General features: G+C 43.3%; 1 protein-coding gene across 1 annotated transcript in view; it reads right to left on the minus strand.

Moving 5' to 3' along the window:
* The window catches only part of si:ch211-106k21.5 (trophoblast glycoprotein), a 16,756-nt gene extending 1,503 nt beyond the window's left edge, over positions 1–15,253 (minus strand). The window contains exons 1-2 of the mRNA XM_021590132.2: positions 14,863–15,253; positions 1–202 (exon numbers count right to left, since the gene is read on the minus strand). The exon at positions 1–202 is cut by the window's left edge and continues 1,503 nt beyond it. Coding sequence (XP_021445807.2) covers positions 1–202; positions 14,863–14,875 — 215 coding nt within the window. The 5' untranslated portion in view covers positions 14,876–15,253. The remainder of the gene's footprint in view (positions 203–14,862) is intronic.
* Between the last annotated feature and the right edge of the window lie 6,383 nt (positions 15,254–21,636).

Here is a 21,636-nt window from a genome sequence, read left to right on the forward strand (position 1 = left end):
TGTAGTCTGGTCCTGTTGGTGAGCATGGTCCAGCGAACATGGCCGAACGTTGAGCCGGAGTAGTTCAGACAGCAGGCCTCAGCGGGGAGGACAGAGGGAAACTGGGCCAAAATGGTGGCTCCTGGACACTGACATCCCTCTGAGTGGATGGTCATCACAGGGAGAGTACACAGCAACAGTAGGGTCCACTGAGAGAACATCTCTAGAGAGAGAGAGAGAGAGAGAGAGAGAGAGAGAGAGAGAGAGAGAGAGAGAGAGAGAGAGAGAGAGAGAGAGAGAGAGAGAGAGAGAGAGAGAGAGAGAGAGAGAGAGAGAGAGAGAGAGAGAGAGAGAGAGAGAGAGAGAGAGAGAGAGAGAGAGAGAGAGAGAGAGAGAGAGAGAGAGAGAGAGAGAGAGAGAGAGAGAGAGAGAGAGAGAGAGAAAAGAGAGAGACAGACAATGAGAGAGGAGAGAGAGAAGAGAGAAGAGAGAAGAGAGAGAGAAGAGAGAGAGGAGAGAGGAGAGAGAGACAGACAGACATTGTGTCATGATTGCGATTACAAAGTTGGCCAGTGCAGTTCCCTCCCTCTCCCTCTCTCTCTCTCTCAATTCACTTTCAATTTAAGAGCTTTATTGGCATGGGAAACATATGTTAACTTTGCCAAAACAAGTGAAGTAGATAATAAACAAAGTGAAATAAACAATAAAAATAAACATTACACTCTCAGAAGTTCCAAAATAATAAAGACATTTCAAATGTCACATTGTCTGATACAGAGACAGAGAGACAGAGACAGAGACAGAGACAGAGAGAGAGACAGAGAGAGAGAGAGAGAGAGAGAGAGAGAGAGAGAGAGAGAGAGAGAGAGAGAGAGAGAGAGAGAGACAGACAGACAGACAGACAGACAGACAGACAGACAGACAGACAGACAGACAGACAGACAATGAGAGAGGAGAGAGAGATGAGAGGTGAGAGAGAGAGAGAGAGAGAGAGAGAGAGAGAGAGAGAGAGAGAGACAGAGGAGGGAGGGCCGAGAGAGAGCGAGAGACAGACAGACAGACAGACAATGAGAGAGGAGAGAGAGATGAGAGGTGAGAGAGAGAGAGAGAGAGAGAGAGGGAGAGAGAGAAAGAGAGAGAGAGAGAGAGAGAGAGAGAGAGAGAGAGAGAGGGAGAGAGAGAAAGAGAGAGACAGACAAACAGACAGAGAGAGGAGGGAGGGCCGAGAGAGAGAGAGAGAGAGAGAGAGAGAGAGAGAGAGCGAGACAGACAATGAGAGAGGAGAGAGAGAAGAGAGAAGAGAGAGAGAGACAGACAGACAGACAGACAGACAGACAGACAGACAGACAGACAGACAGACAGACAGACAGACAGACAGACAGACAGACAGACAGACAATGAGAGAGGAGAGAGAGATGAGAGGTGAGAGAGAGAGAGAGAGAGAGAGAGAGGAGGGAGGGCCGAGAGAGAGAGAGAGAGAGAGAGAGAGAGAGAGAGAGAGAGGAGGGAGGGCCGAGAGAGAGAGAGAGAGAGAGAGAGACAGACAGACAGACAGACAGACAGACAATGAGAGAGGAGAGAGAGATGAGAGGTGAGAGGTGAGAGGTGAGAGAGAGAGAGAGAGAGAGAGAGAGAGAGAGAGAGAGAGAGGAGGGAGGGCCGAGAGAGAGAGAGAGAGAGAGAGAGAGAGAGAGAGAGAGAGAGACAGACAGACAGACAATGAGAGAGGAGAGAGAGATGAGAGGTGAGAGAGAGAGAGAGAGAGAGAGAGAGGGAGAGAGAGAAAGAGAGAGACAGACAAACAGACAGACAGAGGAGGGAGGGCCGAGAGAGAGAGATAGAGAGAGAGACAGACAGACAGACAGACAGACAATGAGAGAGGAGAGAGAGATGAGAGGTGAGAGAGAGAGAGAGAGAGAGAGAGAGAGAGAGAGAGAGAGAGAGCGAGACAGACAATGAGAGAGGAGAGAGAGAAGAGAGAAGAGAGAGAGGAGAGAGAGAGAGAGAGAGAGAGAGAGCGAGACAGACAATGAGAGAGGAGAGAGAGAAGAGAGACATTGTGTCATGATTGTGATTACAAAGTTGGCCAGTGCAGTTCCCTCCCTCTCCCTCTCTCTCTCTCTCAATTCACTTTCAATTTAAGAGCTTTATTGGCATGGGAAACATATGTTAACTTTGCCAAAACAAGTGAAGTAGATAATAAACAAAGTGAAATAAACAATAAAAATAAACATTACACTCTCAGAAGTTCCAAAATAATAAAGACATTTCAAATGTCATACTATGTCTTTATACGGTATTGTAACAATGTGCAAATGGTTAAAGTACACAAGGGAAAATAAATAAGCATAAATATGGGTTGCATTTACAATGGTGTTTGTTCTTCACTGGTTGCCCTTTTCTCGTGGCAACAGGTCACACATCTTGCTGCTGTGATGGCACAATGTGGTATTTCACCCAGTAGATATGGGAGTTTATCAAAATTGGATTTGTTTTCTAATTCTTTGTGGATCTGTGTAATCTGAGGGAATTATTTGTCTCTAATATGGTCATACATTTAGCAGGAGGTTAGGAAGTGCAGCTCAGTTTCCACCTCATTTTGTGGGCAGTGTGCACATAGCCTGTCTTCTCTTGAGAGCCATGTCTGCCTACTGCGGCCTTTCTCAATAGCAAGGCTATGCTCACTGTGTCACGGCCGTCGTCGGTGGAAGAAGGTGAGGACCAAGGTGCAGCGTGGTAAGTGTTCATGATTTTTAATATAATCAAAACTGAACACTAAACAAAATGATTGAGAACCATACCAGGCCAAACGTAAAATACAACATAGAAAAACAAACATAGACTTCCCACCCCAACTCACGCCCTTGACCATACTAAAACAAAGACAAAACAAAGGAACTAAGGTCAGAACTTGACACACTGAGTCTGTACATAGTCAAATGATTCCTTAAGTTTGGGTCAGTCACAGTGGTCAGGTGTTCTGCCACTGTGTACTCTCTGTTTAGGGCCAAATAGCATTCTAGTTTGCTCTGTTTTTTTTGTTAATTCTTTCCAATGTGTCAAGTAATTATCTTTTAGTTTTCTCAAGATTTGATTGGGTCTAATTGTGTTGCTGTCCTGGGCCTTTCTCCCTCCCAGAGAGACATGCTATTTGTTGTTCCACAGAGATATAACCAGGAATCTGTTACCCAGCAACCCCTGTAGCAACCCTTCTGAGGCTCCTGGCTGGTTGTTGACAAGTCTGGGAGGCCGTCAGCCTGGCGACGCAGAACGCTGGGGATCAGACGTAGACCTCTCACGTCTGTCTACTGTATTGTGTCTGTTGTCTGTACTATATTGTTGTTGTGTTGAGTCTGTCTGTCTGTCAACAGAACCAACTCTGTAATGGTCAACAGATCCTAAATCCTGACCGTCTTCTCCATCTGACTTGTGAAGGGTATTCTGGACAAATTTAAATGAAAGGTGATCAACAAAAGCTTCTTTATAGTTAAAAAAACTCTCTCTCCCAACGGACTCTAAAAAACTCTCTTTCCCAATGGACTCTAAAAAACTCTCCCAACGGACTCTAAAAAACTATCTCTCCCAACGGACTCTAAAAAACTCTCTCTCCCAACGGACTCTAAAAAACTCTCTCTCTCAACGGACTCTAAAAAACTCTCTCTCCCAACGGACTCTAAAAAACTCTCTCTCCCAACGGACTCTAAAAAAACTCTCTCCCAAATAACTCTAAAAAACTCTCTTTCACAACGGACTCTAAAAAACTCTCTCTCCCAAATAACTCTAAAAAACTCTCTTTCACAACTGACTCTAAAAAACTCTCTCTTCCAACTGACTCTAAAAAACTCTCTCCCCCAACTAACTCTAAAAAACGATCTTTCCCAACGGACTCTAAAAAACTCTCTTTCACAACGGACTCTAAAAAACTCTCTCTCCCAACGGACTCTAAAAAACTCTCTCTCCCAACGGACTCTAAAAAACTCTCTCTCCCAACGGACTCTAAAAAACTCTCTCTCCCAACGGACTCTAAAAAACTCTCTCTCTCAACGGACTCTAAAAAACTCTCTCTCTCAACGGACTCTAAAAAACTCTCTCTCCCAACGGACTCTAAAAAACTCTCTCTCCCAACGGACTCTAAAAAACTCTCTCTCCCAACGGACTCTAAAAAACTCTCTCTCCCAACGGACTCTAAAAAACACTCTCTCCCAACTAACTCTAAAAAACTCTCTTTCCCAACGGACTCTAAAAAAACTCTCTCTCCCAACTGACTCTAAAAAACTCTCTCTCCCAACTAACTCTAAAAAACTATCTTTCCCAACGGACTCTAAAAAACTATCTCTCCCAACGGACTCTAAAAAACTCTCTCTCCCAACGGACTGTAAAAAAACTCTCTCTCAACGGACTCTAAAAAACTCTCTCTCCCAACTAACTCTAAAAAACTCTCTTTCCCAACGGACTCTAAAAAACTCTCTCTTCCAACTGACTCTAAAAAACTCTCTCTCCCAACTAACTCTAAAAAACTATCTTTCCCAACGGACTCTAAAAAACTATCTCTCCCAACGGACTCTAAAAAACTCTCTCTCCCAACGGACTGTAAAAAAACTCTCTCTCAACGGACTCTAAAAAACGTATTTTAAACAGGTAGGAAAAGAGGGCGAGAAAGCCTGTATCTGTGTGGCTGGCAGAAAGAGAGAGAGAAAGCCTGTATCTGTGTGGCTGGCAGAAAGACATAGAGAGAAAGCCTGTATCTGTGTGGCTGGCAGAAAGACAGAGAGAGAAAGCCTGTATCTGTGTGGCTGGCAGAAAGAGAGAGAGAGAAAGCCTGTATCTGTGTGGCTGGCAGAAAGAGAGAGAGAAAGTCTGTATCTGTGTGGCTGGCAGAAAGAGAGAGAGAAAGCCTGTATCTGTGTGGCTGGCAGAAAGAGAGAGAGAAAGCCTGTATCTGTGTGGCTGGCAGAAAGAGAGAGAGAAAGCCTGTATCTGTGTGGCTGGCAGAAAGAGAGAGAGAAAGCCTGTATCTGTGTGGCTGGCAGAAAGAGAGAGAGAAAGCATGTATCTGTGTGGCTGGCAGAAAGACAGAGAGAAAGCCTGTATCTGTGTGGCTGGCAGAAAGAGAGAGAGAAAGCCTGTATCTGTGTGGCTGGCAGAAAGAGAGAAAGCCTGTATCTGTGTGGCTGGCAGAAAGACAGAGAGAGAAAGCCTGTATCTGTGTGGCTGGCAGAAAGACAGAGAGAGAAAGCCTGTATCTGTGTGGCTGGCAGAAAGACAGAGAGAAAGCCTGTATCTGTGTGGCTGGCAGAAAGACAGAGAGAGAAAGACTGTATCTGTGTGGCTGGCAGAAAGACAGAGAGAAAGCCTGTATCTGTGTGTGGATATGATGTCACACTTCCTCAACAACAATAGAACAGGAAGAGAAGACAGGAACTCCCCAACAACCCAGCAGACTGGCTGACTGGCTCTCTAAAAGAGAGATGGAAGAACAGAGTGGAAGATTGCCCACCCTTACTTTTTAACCCAGGTTGTATTTGATTCCACTGAGCTGTAGAGAGAAAACACCTGTCTGTCACCTGTGAGGCTGTGACTAGCAGTAATACGGCTGTACACTAGCTGTATAATGAGAATGGATTTCAATCACTAGAACAGAGTTTCTATAACTATACCAGGGTTTCTATAACAGGGTTTCTTTAACTATAACAGGTTTTCTATAACAGGGTTTCTATAACTATAACAGGGTTTCTATAACAGGGTTTCTATAACTATAACAGGGTTTCTATAACAGGGTTTCTATAACTATAACAGGGTTTCTATAACAGGGTTTCTATAACAGGGTTTCTATAACAGGGTTTCTATAACTATAACAGGGTTTCTATAACAGGGTTTCTATAACAGGGTTTCTATAACTATAACAGGGTTTCTATAACTATAACAGGGTTTCTATAACTATAACAGGGTTTCTATAACAGGGTTTCTATAACAGGGTTTCTATAACTATAACAGGGTTTCTATAACAGGGTTTCTATAACAGGGTTTCTATAACTATAACAGGGTTTCTATAACAGGGTTTCTATAACTATAACAGGGTTTCTATAACAGGGTTTCTATAACAGGGTTTCTATAACAGGGTTTCTATAACAGGGTTTCTATAACAGGGTTTCTATAACTATAACAGGGTTTCTATAACAGGGTTTCTATAACAGGGTTTCTATAACTATAACAGGGTTTCTATAACAGGGTTTCTATAACAGGGTTTCTATAACAGGGTTTCTATAACAGGGTTTCTATAACAGGGTTTCTATAACAGGGTTTCTATAACAGGGTTTCTATAACAGGGTTTCTTTAACTATAACAGGGTTTCTATAACTATAACAGGGTTTCTATAACAGGGTTTCTATAACAGGGTTTCTATAACTATAACAGGGTTTCTATAACAGGGTTTCTATAACAGGGTTTCTATAACAGGGTTTCTATAACAGGGTTTCTTTAACTATAACAGGGTTTCTATAACAGGGTTTCTATAACAGGGTTTCTATAACAGGGTTTCTATAACTATAACAGGGTTTCTATAACAGGGTTTCTATAACAGGGTTTCTATAACTATACCAGGGTTTCTATAACAGGGTTTCTATAACAGGGTTTCTATAACAGGGTTTCTATAACAGGGTTTCTATAACAGGGTTTCTATAACTATAACAGGGTTTCTATAACAGGGTTTCTATAACAGGGTTTCTATAACTATAACAGGGTTTCTATAACAGGGTTTCTATAACAGGGTTTCTATAACAGGGTTTCTATAACAGGGTTTCTATAACTATAACAGGGTTTCTATAACAGGGTTTCTATAACAGGGTTTCTATAACAGGGTTTCTATAACTATAACAGGGTTTCTATAACAGGGTTTCTATAACAGGGTTTCTATAACTATAACAGGGTTTCTATAACAGGGTTTCTATAACAGGGTTTCTATAACAGGGTTTCTATAACAGGGTTTCTATAACTATAACAGGGTTTCTATAACAGGGTTTCTATAACAGGGTTTCTATAACAGGGTTTCTATAACAGGGTTTCTATAACTATAACAGGGTTTCTATAACAGGGTTTCTATAACAGGGTTTCTATAACTATAACAGGGTTTCTATAACAGGGTTTCTATAACAGGGTTTCTATAACAGGGTTTCTATAACTATAACAGGGTTTCTATAACAGGGTTTCTATAACTATAACAGGGTTTCTATAACAGGGTTTCTATAACAGGGTTTCTATAACTATAACAGGGTTTCTATAACAGGGTTTCTATAACTATAACAGGGTTTCTATAACTATAACAGGGTTTCTATAACAGGGTTTCTATAACTATAACAGGGTTTCTATAACTATAACAGGGTTTCTATAACAGGGTTTCTATAACTATAACAGGGTTTCTATAACAGGGTTTCTATAACTATAACAGGGTTTCTATAACAGGGTTTCTATAACAGGGTTTCTATAACAGGGTTTCTATAACTATAACAGGGTTTCTATAACAGGGTTTCTATAACAGGGTTTCTATAACAGGGTTTCTATAACAGGGTTTCTATAACAGGGTTTCTATAACAGGGTTTCTATAACAGGGTTTCTATAACTATAACAGGGTTTCTATAACTATAACAGGGTTTCTATAACAGGGTTTCTATAACAGGGTTTCTATAACTATAACAGGGTTTCTATAACAGGGTTTCTATAACAGGGTTTCTATAACAGGGTTTCTATAACAGGGTTTCTTTAACTATAACAGGGTTTCTATAACAGGGTTTCTATAACAGGGTTTCTATAACAGGGTTTCTATAACAGGGTTTCTATAACAGGGTTTCTATAACTATAACAGGGTTTCTATAACAGGGTTTCTATAACAGGGTTTCTATAACTATAACAGGGTTTCTATAACTATAACAGGGTTTCTATAACTATAACAGGGTTTCTATAACAGGGTTTCTATAACAGGGTTTCTATAACTATAACAGGGTTTCTATAACAGGGTTTCTATAACAGGGTTTCTATAACAGGGTTTCTATAACTATAACAGGGTTTCTATAACAGGGTTTCTATAACAGGGTTTCTATAACTATAACAGGGTTTCTATAACAGGGTTTCTATAACAGGGTTTCTATAACAGGGTTTCTATAACTATAACAGGGTTTCTATAACAGGGTTTCTATAACAGGGTTTCTATAACTATAACAGGGTTTCTATAACAGGGTTTCTATAACAGGGTTTCTATAACAGGGTTTCTATAACTATAACAGGGTTTCTATAACTATAACAGGGTTTCTATAACTATAACAGGGTTTCTATAACAGGGTTTCTATAACTATAACAGGGTTTCTATAACTATAACAGGGTTTCTATAACAGGGTTTCTATAACTATAACAGGGTTTCTATAACTATAACAGGGTTTCTATAACAGGGTTTCTATAACTATAACAGGGTTTCTATAACAGGGTTTCTATAACTATAACAGGGTTTCTATAACAGGGTTTCTATAACAGGGTTTCTATAACTATAACAGGGTTTCTATAACAGGGTTTCTATAACAGGGTTTCTATAACAGGGTTTCTATAACTATAACAGGGTTTCTATAACAGGGTTTCTATAACAGGGTTTCTATAACTATAACAGGGTTTCTAAACTATGGGTCGGGACCCAGAGTGTACCCTGGGCATGTGAGAGGTGGGTTAATGAACTCAGACATTTCATAGTCTGATGTAAACACTAAAATGTATGACTACATTTGATGCACTACACAGGTTACTGTGTGTTACAGCTTGGCTAGGATCAAACCTTGCATTCAGAGAGGACCGTACGTTAACCATGTGCTCCAACAGGCTATGGTATCCGGTCTTTGCCTGCTGGTCACAGTACATCCAGATGGAACTACATCGTAATTATTTACCAACATGAGGACGTGTATTTTGGGGGTATTTTCTTAGGAAAAACACAGGGGAGTTTGAGGGAGGAAGTGTATTTGTTTACAAAGAGTGAAGCATTATTCAACACTGTCTCTATCAAAGACGGTATCCCAAAGAGACTGAGGACTGTGACAAGTCACTGTTTTATCTAGCCTCAAATGCAACCCTATTCCCTATATAGTGCGCTACCGTTGACCAAAGCCCAGAGTGCACTACATAGGGAATAGGGTGGCATTTGGGATGCACATCGGCCTCTTGTTATTTATACTCAGTATCATTTGCATCCTTCACAGCTTTATGGAAAGGCTTTGTTGAAACTCAGGACTACAAAAATAGGCCTCAAAGTTCTGCTACAATCTATTACAATGGAAAGATAACTGAGAATGGAAAGATAACTGAGAATGGAAAGATAACTGTTTACTGTTGCAGTATTATATGCAGAACTATTCTGACTGAAGCAGACTTCATTGTGATGTATTTAACACACATTCATTGATAACCTGATTGATCTATGTGTATCTGCTACGGGGCTCTGAAGGCTTTCCAACAGTCTAGATACCAGACAGGCTGGTCATTTATTCACCTCATCATTGATTTGAAACTATCTGATCAGGTCAACATACAGTCACTGAGAGGTTGGGTTGTGGACCCCTTGAACCAAAACAACTTCCCTGTTGTATCAATACAACAAACAATCACTTGATCAGTAGGGACACTGTACTGAATCTAGGGATTCCTTGTTGAATCCCCTCCATCTTTTTTTTTTTAAAGTAAGAGTGCTATGATGTTTGCTAACGCTGTGATTAGTGGTCATATATACCTGTTTAACAGTTCAACCTTCAGAGCCACATCAGACCCTGTATCATGCAGCAACGATCACTTCACCAGTCACCTAACCTTATCCAGCAATTCCAGGAATTTGTTGTTGAAGTGATTGAAAGGTGTGCTAACAGTGTGGTTCAACAGAGTCCACATTAAGATCCACGTTAGGCCTACTAGTTAACCAATCCATGTGTAGCTTAATGCTCTGGTCTGACTAGTTAACCCATCCATGTGTAGCTTAATGCTCTGGTCTGACTAGTTAACCCATCCATGTGTAGCTTAATGCTCTGGTCTGACTAGTTAACCAATCCATGTGTAGCTTAATGCTCTGGTCTGACTAGTTAACCCATCCATGTGTAGCTTAATGCTCTGGTCTGACTAGTTAACCCATCCATGTGTAGCTTAATGCTCTGGTCTGACTAGTTAACCCATCCATGTGTAGCTTAATGCTCTGGTCTGACTAGTTAACCCATCCATGTGTAGCTTAATGCTCTGGTCTGACTAGTTAACCCATCCATGTGTAGCTTAATGCTCTGGTCTGACTAGTTAACCCATCCATGTGTAGCTTAATGCTCTGGTCTGACTAGTTAACCCATCCATGTGTAGCTTAATGCTCTGGTCTGACTAGTTAACCCATCCATGTGTAGCTTAATGCTCTGGTCTGACTAGTTAACCAATCCATGTGTAGCTTAATGCTCTGGTCTGACTAGTTAACCAATCCATGTGTAGCTTAATGCTCTGGTCTGACTAGTTAACCAATCCATGTGTAGCTTAATGCTCTGGTCTGACTAGTTAACCCATCCATGTGTAGCTTAATGCTCTGGTCTGACTAGTTAACCCATCCATGTGTAGCCTAATGCTCTGGTCTGACTAGTTAACCAATCCATGTGTAGCTTAATGCTCTGGTCTGACTAGTTAACCCATCCATGTGTAGCCTAATGCTCTGGTCTGATACTAGTTAACCCATCCATGTGTAGCCTAATGCTCTGGTCTGACTAGTTAACCCATCCATGTGTAGCCTAATGCTCTGGTCTGACTAGTTAACCCACCCATGTGTAGCCTAATGCTCTGGTCTGATACTAGTTAACCCACCCATGTGTAGCCTAATGCTCTGGTCTGACATTAGCTTGCACCTTATTCCTTTTAGGGTTATAGGGCTCTGGTTAATAGTAGTGGACTACATGGGGAATATGGAGCTACATCCTTAGTGACTCTGATAGCCATGGCAACAGAGTCTAAAGGTTGGAGTGATTGATAATATTTCAACATCTGTTCCGTGGTACGATTATACGACAGGAAAGCTGCGGTCTGGGTTTTGTCATAGAACAGAACAGGCAAAGTGCCGTATTGACTGATGAGGGAAATAGCACCGTATTGACTGATGAGGGAAATAGCACCATATTGACTGATGAGGGAAATAGCACCGTAATGACTGATGAGGGAAATAGCACCGTATTGAATGATGAGGGAAATAGCACCGTAATGACTGATGAGGGAAATAGCACCGTATTGACTGATGAGGGAAATAGCACCGTAATGACTGATGAGGGAAATAGCACCATATTGACTGATGAGGGAAATAGCGCCGTATTGACTGATGAGGGAAATAGCACCGTAATGACTGATGAGGGAAATAGCACCATATTGACTGATGAGGGAAATAGCACCGTATTGACTGATGAGGGAAATAGCACCGTATTGACTGATGAGGGAAATAGCACCGTAATGACTGATGAGGGAAATAGCACCGTATTGACTGATGAGGGAAATAGCACCGTATTGACTGATGAGGGAAATAGCACCGTATTGACTGATGAGGGAAATAGCACCATATTGACTGATGAGGGAAATAGCACCGTAATGACTGATGAGGGAAATAGCACCGTATTGACTGATGAGGGAAATAGCACCGTATTGACTGATGAGGGAAATAGCACCGTAATGACTGATGAGGGAAATAGCACCGTATTGACTGATGAGGGAAATAGCACCGTAATGACTGATGAGGGAAATAGCACCGTATTGACTGATGAGGGAAATAGCACCGTATTGACTGATGAGGGAAATAGCACCGTAATGACTGATGAGGGAAATAGCACCGTATTGACTGATGAGGGAAATAGCACCGTATTGACTGATGAGGGAAATAGCACCGTATTGACTGATGAGGGAAATAGCACCGTATTGACTGATGAGGGAAATAGCACCGTATTGACTGATGAGGGAAATAGCACCGTATTGACTGATGAGGGAAATAGCACCATATTGACTGATGAGGGAAATAGCACCGTATTGACTGATGAGGGAAATAGCACCGTATTGACTGATGAGGGAAATAGCACCGTATTGACTGATGAGGGAAATAGCACCGTATTGACTGATGAGGGAAATAGCACCGTATTGACTGATGAGGGAAATAGCACCGTAATGACTGATGAGGGTGTCTCTGTGTGTTTGGAAATCCCAGTCGTGGACTGTGTCCCTAATGGCATCATATTTCCTATGTACTTTTCTGGTCAAAAGTAGTGCACTATATAGGGAATAGGGTGCTATAGGAGTGCACTATAAAGGGATTAGGGTGCTATAGTAGGGCACTATATAGGGATTAGGGTGCTATAGTAGTGCAATATATAGGGAATAGGGTGCTATAGTAGTGCACTATATAGGGAATAGGGTGCTATAGTAGTGCACTATATAGGGATTAGGGTGCTATAGTAGTGCACTATATAGGGATTAGGGCACCATTTGGGACTCAAGTGTCTCACTGAGGTCAAAGGTTGTGGATGACTAATGTACTATGTTGCCTGCTATGAAACAGCACGTCAACAGTGTAACGTCCCAAAATGCCATCCTATTCCCTATTGGCCCTGATGAGAAGTAGTTCACTATATAGGGAATAGGGTGCCATTTGGGCAAGCAGCAGCAGGCCTACCCGCTTGTCTATTTCAACGGCACACTCACTTGGCATTATCTAAACAGTTTGTTTCTGGGGAATGTCTCGTCTTCGAGTATGTCTACAGTAGAGTGATTCAGGAGCAGAGTGAGAATTCTCAGGGGAGGTATTTGGGAGTGTTCATACACCACATGACCAAAAGTATGTGGACATCTGCTTGTCCAACATCTCATTCCAAAATCATGGGCATTAATATGGATTTGGTCCCCTCCTTTGCTGCTATAACAGCCTCCACTCTTCTGGGAAGGCTTTCCACTAGATGTTGGAACATTGCTGCTATAACAGCCTCCACTCTTCTTGGAAGGATTTCCACTAGATGTTGGAACATTGCTGCTATAACAGCCTCCACTCTTCTGGGAAGGTTTTCCACTAGATGTTGGAACATCGCTGCGGGGACTTGCTTCCATTCAGCCTCAAGAACACTAGTGAGGTCGAGGACTGATGTTGGGCGATGAGGCCTGGCTCCAATTCATCCCAAAGGTGTTCGATGGGGTTGAGGTCAGGGCTCTGTGCAGGCCAGTCAAGTTCTTCCACACCGATCTCGACAAACCATTTCTGTATGGACCTTGCTTTGTGCACGGGGGCATTGTCAAGCTGAAACAGGAAAGGGCCTTTCCCAAACTGTTGTCACAAAGTAGGAAGCACAGAATCGTATAGAATGTCATTGTATTCTGTAGCGTTAATATTTCCCTTCACTGAAACTAAGGGGCCTAGCCCGAACAATGAAAAACAGCCCCAGACCAGTATTTCTCCTCCGCCAAACCCAGAGTCCAAATGGCGGTGAGCTTTACACCACTCCAGCCGACGCTTGGCATTGCGCATGGTGATCTTCGGCTGCTCTGCCATGGAAACCCATTTCATGAAGCTCCCGACGAACAGTTCTTCTGCTGACATTGCTTCCAGAGGCGTTTTGGAACTCGGTAGTGAGTGTTGCCACTGAGAACAGACCATTTTTACGCGCTACGCGCTTCAGCACTCGGCGGTCCCGTTCTGTGAGATTGTGTGGCCTACCACTTCACAACTGAGCCGTTGTTGCTCCTTGTTGTTTCCACTTCACAATAACAGCACTTACAGTTGACCAAGGCCGCTCGAGCAGGGCAGAGCGGCCCCCCAGTTTGACGAACTGACTTGTTGGAAAGGTGGCATCCTATGACGATTGCGTTGATCACGTTGAAAAACACTGAGCTCTTCAGTAAGGCCCATTCTATTCTATTAATTCTACTGTCAATGTTTGTTCATGGAGATTGCATGGCTGTGTGCTCGATTTCTTTATATTTTTAAATAGTGTGGCCACTAATTTGAAAGGGTGTCCACATGCTGTTGTATATAGAGTGTATCTTAGAGTATGTGTTCATGAAATATCTTAGGGTGTGTGTAGAGTGACAGATCATTGTATGTGTGTGTGTGTGTGTGTGTGTGTAGAGTAGGTAGAGAGAGATCTTATCTTAGGGTGTGTGTGTGTGTGTGTGTGTGTGTGTGTGTAGAGTAGGTAGAGAGAGATCTTATCTTAGGGTGTGTGTGTGTGTGTGTGTGTGTAGAATGGCTAGAGAGAGAGAGAGATCTTCTGGTGTGTAGGCCTACAGAGAGACATTGTTATGTGTGTACTGTGTTACTGTAGTCAAGAGATGTGTACAGAGAGACAGAGAGCATAGGAAAGGAGGAGAGGCAAGGAAGAGAGGAAAGGAGGTGAGGTTTATTCTCAGGTGATCTCATTCTGGAACAATGTGAGCTGTTACATTCTCTCTCGGTGAGTTTTTTCAGACTGTATGGGCTATGCAAAATTTTTATCACTCTTTTTTGGTGTGTTTTTTTTTCTTCACCTTTTTAAACGTAGGGCAGATTAAATTTAATACAAGACTTGACTGAATGTTAGATTAAACTAATCAGCTGTGCAACACAGTCATTCCCTCTGCTTATCAACCAAATGGTTACACCTAGTTACAGCAATAACAAGTTACTTTAAAAAGAAACAAACGACTTAAAGACGCAGCACACTTAGCCTATTTTAAATTATATCACTGAGTAATATAAATATGACAAAACTGTATTCTAATAAAGAATAAATTAACAACAATATTCACTTTTTCCTATTCCCCCATTTCACATATGGCAAAATAAACTTTTATAATAATTGTAGCGACCCTGAATGAATGTGATATGTATCTTACCTTTAACGCCCATGGTTGCAACCTGTTGCCTCGGTCTTCAGTAGATGCACATAGCCTTACCGACACGACTGTCAACCGGTCCGCCACAGCCAGCATGTATCCCGCTGTAAAACGACTAGCCTACAGCAGGGACGGCAGCCACGACCTCGTCATCACGTCAACCTAAATAACGGAGTGACTTAGTAACGACAGATTCACCATCGCCGCACTCTCCTGGGTATTTTCCCTATGGGTGTGTCTCTGTCCCTGCCTCCCAGCAATGCAGTTGGACAACAACTTTAAACGGAATGTGGAAATCTTATTTGAGGGTGTGTGTGCGCGCACGGTAGGCGCGTGACTGAAACATTGACATAGGAAAAAAGAGCAGTAACTTTCCTTTTAAACACAGTCGGTATAGTTCATGCTAAAAGAGCAATAACTTTCCTTTTAAACACAGTCGGTATAGTTAATGGTACTATACCGCGCCCCAGTAATATTGTAGCCTAGTAGTAGAGCGCCCTCTGGTGGTCGTCGACGGATACGTCTTAAACGTCAAGTTCCAAATCCTCTGTTGAAGTACGTGTTTTTCCTCCTTTCACCGCTAGATGGGATGGTTGGAGGACACCACTAGGGACAATTCAGTTCACGTCCAAAAACCAATGTGGCAAAGACGTTTAAATGTATCATCACAATGATCCCAATCACTGAGTTGCCAGAACATACAAGCAACATATTGTTTATTTAGGAAAATAATAACTGTTCAAAGTTTTATGTACAGTTTAACTAGGGCGGCAGGTAGCCTGGTGGGTAGGAGAGTTGAGCCCTTAACCAAAAGGCAAAACATCTAACGTTCTGCCCCTGAGCGAGGCAGTTCTCTGAGCGAGGCAGTTCTCTGAGCGAGGCAGTTCTCTGAGCGAGGCAGTTCTCTGAGCGAGGCAGTTCACTGAGCGAGGCAGTTCACTGAGCGAGGCAGTTCTCTGAGCGAGGCAGTTCTCTGAGCGAGGCAGTTCTCTGAGCGAGGCAGTTCCCTGAGCGAGGCAGTTCCCTGAGCGAGGCAGTTCTCTGAGCGAGGCAGTTCTCTGAGCGAGGCAGTTAACCCACTGTTCTCCGGGCGCCGATGATGTGGATGTCGATTAAGGCAGCCCCCCTACACTTCTCTGATTCAGAGGGGTTGGGTTAAATGTGGAAGACACTGGGATTCTCTGCCTCTAACCCTATTACAGGGGCTGAGACACTGGCTTACTGGTGCTCTTTCATGACGTCCCAAGGAGGGGTGTGTCACCTGAGTGGGTTGAGTTACTGATGTGATCTTCCTGTCTGGGTTGGCCCCCCCCCCCCCCTTTGGTTGTGCCGTGGCAGAGATCTTTGTGGGCTATACTCGGCCTTGTCTCAGGATGGTAAGTTGGTGGTTGAAGATATCCCTCTAGTGGTGTGGGGTTATATCCTTCCTGTTTGGGCCTGTCCGGGGGTATCATCGGATGGGGCCACAGTGTCTCCTGACCCCTCCTGTCTCAGCCTCCAGTATTTATGCTGCAGTAGTTTGTGTCAGGGGGGCTAGGGTCAGTCTGTTATATCTGGAGTACTTCTCCTGTCCTATCCGGTGTCCTGTGTGAATTTAAGTATGCTCTCTCTAATTCTCTCTTTCTCTCTTTCATTCTCTCTCTCGGAGGACCTGAGCCCTAGGACCATGCCTCAGGACTACCTGGCATGATGACTCCTTGCTGTCCCCAGTCCACCTGGCCGTGCTGCTGCTCCAGTTTCAACTGTTCTGCCTGCAGCTATGGAACCCTGACCCTGTCAAGGACCATATCACCTCCACCCTACCTGACACCCTAGACCCACTCCAATTTGCTTACTGCCCAAATAGGTCCACAGACGACGCAATCGCAACCACACTGCACACTGCCCTGACCCTGTCAAGGACCATATCACCTCCACCCTACCTGACACCCTAGACCCACTCCAATTTGCTTACTGCCCAAATAGGTCCACAGACGACGCAATCGCAACCACACCCTGGGTCTCGACCCCGCCCTGTGCAACTGGGTACTGGACTTCCTGACGGGCCGCCCCCAGGTGGTGTGGGTAGGTCACAACATCTCCACCCCGCTGATCCTTAACACTGGGGCCCCACAAGGGTGCGTTCTGAGCCCTCTCCTGTACTCCCTGTTCACCCACGACTGCGTGGCCATGCGCGCCTCCAACTCAATCATCAAGTTTGCGGACGACACTACAGTGGTAGGTGGGTAGGTCTACAGTGGTAGACCTACCCATGGTAACTATAGACCTACCCATGGTAACTATACACCTACCCATGGTAACTATAAACCTACCCATGGTAACTATAGACCTACCCATGGTAACTATAGACCTACCCATGGTAACTATAGACCTACCCATGGTAACTATAGACCTACCCATGGTAACTATAGACCTACCCATGGTAACTATAGACCTACCCATGGTAACTATAGATCTACCCATGGTAACTATAGACCTACCCATGGTAACTATAGACCTACCCATGGTAACTGTATGCCTACCCATGGTACCTGTAGGCCTACCCATGGTAACTGTAGGCCTACCCATGGTAACTGTAGGCCTACCCATGGTAACTGTAGGCCTATCTATGAGAACTTTTTGAATAACCTCCCACTTCTCTCCAAATGGTCCCTCTCCCATTCCTCACGAGTCTAAGTAAACACAGTTATTTGGAGTGATAAACCTGAATTTAGCCTCATCTGACAAAACACACTTCAGTTTATCCTTACTTAGACGTCAACCTCTCCTGTTACATACCGTTCATCTGATTCAGAGATGACCACGTCAACATCTCCTGTTACACACCGTTCATCTGATTCAGAGATGACCACGTCAACCTCTCCTGTTACATACCGTTCATCTGATTCAGAGATGACCACGTCAACCTCTCCTGGTACATACCGTTCATCTGATTCAGAGATGACCACGTCAACCTCTCCTGTTACACACCGTTCATCTGATTCAGAGATGACCACGTTAACCTCTCCTGTTGCATACCGTTCATCTGATTCAGAGATGACCACGTCAACCTCTCCTGTTACATACCGTTCATCTGATTCAGAGATGACCACGTCAACCTCTCCTGTTACATACCGTTCATCTGATTCAGAGATGACCACGTCAACCTCTCCTGTTACACACCGTTCATCTGATTCAGAGATGACCACGTCAACCTCTCCTGTTACATACCGTTCATCTGATTCAGAGATGACCACGTCAACCTCTCCTGGTACATACCGTTCATCTGATTCAGAGATGACCACGTCAACCTCTCCTGTTACACACCGTTCATCTGATTCAGAGATGACCACGTCAACCTCTCCTGTTGCATACCGTTCATCTGATTCAGAGATGACCACGTCAACCTCTCCTGTTACATACCGTTCATCTGATTCAGAGATGACCACGTCAACCTCTCCTGTTACACACCGTTCATCTGATTCAGAGATGACCACGTCAACCTCTCCTGTTACACACCGTTCATCTGATTCAGAGATGACCACGTCAACCTCTCCTGTTACATACCGTTCATCTGATTCAGAGATGACCACGTCAACCTCTCCTGTTACACACCGTTCATCTGATTCAGAGATGACCACGTCAACCTCTCCTGTTACACACCGTTCATCTGATTCAGAGATGACCACGTCAACCTCTCCTGTTACACACCGTTCATCTGATTCAGAGATGACCACGTCAACCTCTCCTGTTACATACCGTTCATCTGATTCAGAGATGACCACGTCAACCTCTCCTGTTACACACCGTTCATCTGATTCAGAGATGACCACGTCAACCTCTCCTGTTACACACCGTTCATCTGATTCAGAGATGACCACGTCAACCTCTCCTGTTACATACCGTTCATCTGATTCAGAGATGACCACGTCAACCTCTCCTGTTACATACCGTTCATCTGATTCAGAGATGACCACGTCAACCTCTCCTGTTACATACCGTTCATCTGATTCAGAGATGACCACGTCAACCTCTCCTGTTACACACCGTTCATCTGATTCAGAGATGACCACGTCAACCTCTCCTGTTACACACCGTTCATCTGATTCAGAGATGACCACGTCAACCTCTCCTGTTACATACCGTTCATCTGATTCAGAGATGACCACGTCAACCTCTCCTGTTACATACCGTTCATCTGATTCAGAGATGACCACGTCAACCTCTCCTGTTACACACCGTTCATCTGATTCAGAGATGACCACGTCAACCTCTCCTGTTACACACCGTTCATCTGATTCAGAGATGACCACGTCAACCTCTCCTGTTACATACCGTTCATCTGATTCAGAGATGACCACGTCAACCTCTCCTGTTACATACCGTTCATCTGATTCAGAGATGACCACGTCAACCTCTCCTGTTACATACCGTTCATCTGATTCAGAGATGACCACGTCAACCTCTCCTGTTACATACCGTTCATCTGATTCAGAGATGACCACGTCAACCTCTCCTGTTACACACCGTTCATCTGATTCAGAGATGACCACGTCAACCTCTCCTGTTACACACCGTTCATCTGATTCAGAGATGACCACGTCAACCTCTCCTGTTACACACCGTTCATCTGATTCAGAGATGACCACGTCAACCTCTCCTGTTACATACCGTTCATCTGATTCAGAGATGACCAGGTTTAAAACCTGAGGCTCCTTTAAATTCTCTGTACCATTTTGTTTAATGTCACTTTGTTGTCACTTAGCGATATAATGTCTCAATGTGTCAAAGCCCCTTTTAAGACTAAATTCATATTTGCAATGGCTGTACATGAACTGGACATGATTCTGAGTGGCATAGAAAAGAAAAGTAGCAGATTCCACATGGTTTTGACTTTTTATTTTATTTTATTTTACCTTTATTTAACCAGGTAGGCCAGTTGAGAACAAGTTCTCATTTACAATTGCGACCTGGCCAAGATAAAGCAAAGCAGTTCGACACATACAACGACACAGAGTTACACATGGAGTAAAACAAACATACAGTCAATAATACAGTAGAAACAAGTTTAAATATGATGTGAGCAAATGAGGTGAGATAAGGGAGGTAAAGGCAAAAAAAATGCCATGGTGGCGAAGTAAATACAATATAGCAAGTAAAACACTATCTGGAGATAGGCCGAACCGAATTCAAGTGATACCAAATTGGCACAAATGTCAAATGTATCATGAATCGTTTACTGTTATTTGGTGATTTACAGAAACAAAACAGTGTTTTGGGTTTATTTTTGCTGTATAACCCATTCCTCACCATCTTATATACAGTTGAAGTCGGAAGTTTACATACACTTAGGTTGGAGTCATTAAAACTCATTTTTCAAACCACTCCACAAATGTCTTGTTAACAAACTATAGTTTTGGCAAGTCGGTTAGGACATCTACTTTGTACATGACACAAGTAGTTTTTCCAACAATTGTTTACAGACAGATTATTTCACTTATAATTCATTGTATCACAATTCCAGTGGGCCAGAAGTTTACTACACTAAGTTGACTGTGCCTTTAAACAGCTTGGAAAATTCCAGAAAATGATGTCATGGCTTTAGAAGCTTCTGAAAGGCTAATTGACATCATTTGAGTCAATTGGAGGTGTACCTGTGGATGTATTTCAAGGCCTACCTTCAAGGCCTCTTTGCTTGACATCATGGGAAAATCTACAGAAATCAGCCATGACCTCAGAAAAAAATGGTATACCTCCACAAGTCTGGTTCATCCTTGGGAGCAATTTCCTGAAGGTGCCACGTTCATCTGTAAAAACAATAGTACGCAAGTATAAACACCATGGGACCACGCAGCCGTCATACTGCTCAGGAAGGAGATGCGTTCTGTCTCCTAGAGATGAACATACTTTGGTGCGAAAAGTGCAAATCAATCCCAGAACAACAGCAAAGGACCTTGTGAAGATGCTGGAGGAAACAGGTACAAAAGTATCTATATCCACAGTAAAACGAGTCCTATATTAACACAACCTGAAAGGCCGCTCAGCAAGGAAGAAGACACTACTCCAAAACCGCCATAAAAAAAGACAGACTACGGTTTGCAACTGCACATGGGTAGGAAGATTGTACTTTTTGGAGAAATGTCCTTTGGTCTGATGAAAAAAAATATAACTGTTTGGCCATAATGACCATCGTTATGTTTGGAGGAAAAAGGGGGAGGCCTGCAAGCCGAAGAACACAATCCCAACCGTGAAGCACGGGGGTGGAAGCATCATGTTGTGGGGGTGCTTTGCTGCAGGAGGGACTGGTGCACTTCACAAAATAGATGTCATTATGAGGTAGAAAAATGATGGTGATATATTAAAGCAACATCTCAAGACATCAGTCAGGAAGTTAAAACTTGGTCGCAAATGGGTCTTCCAAATGTACAACGTCCCCAAGCATACTTCCAAAATTGTGGCAAAATGGCTCAAGGACAACAAAGTCAAGGTATTGGAGTGGCCATCACAAAGCCCTGACCTCAAACCTATAGAAAATTTGTGGGCAGAATTTCAAAAGCGTGTGTGAGCAAGGAGGCCTACACCCCTGACTCAGTTACTGTGAGGAGGAATGTCAGGAGGAATGGGCCAAAATTCACCCAATTTATTGTGGGAAGCTTGTGGAAGGCTACCCGAAACGTTTGACCCAAGTTAAACAATTTAAAGGCAACGCTACCAAATACTAATTGAGTGTATGTAAACTTCTGACCCACTGGAAATGTGATGAAAGAAATAAAAGCTGAAATAAATAATTATCTC

This window comes from Oncorhynchus mykiss, chromosome 28, assembly GCF_013265735.2.
Source record: "Oncorhynchus mykiss isolate Arlee chromosome 28, USDA_OmykA_1.1, whole genome shotgun sequence".
NCBI classification, from domain to species: Eukaryota; Metazoa; Chordata; class Actinopteri; order Salmoniformes; family Salmonidae; genus Oncorhynchus; species Oncorhynchus mykiss.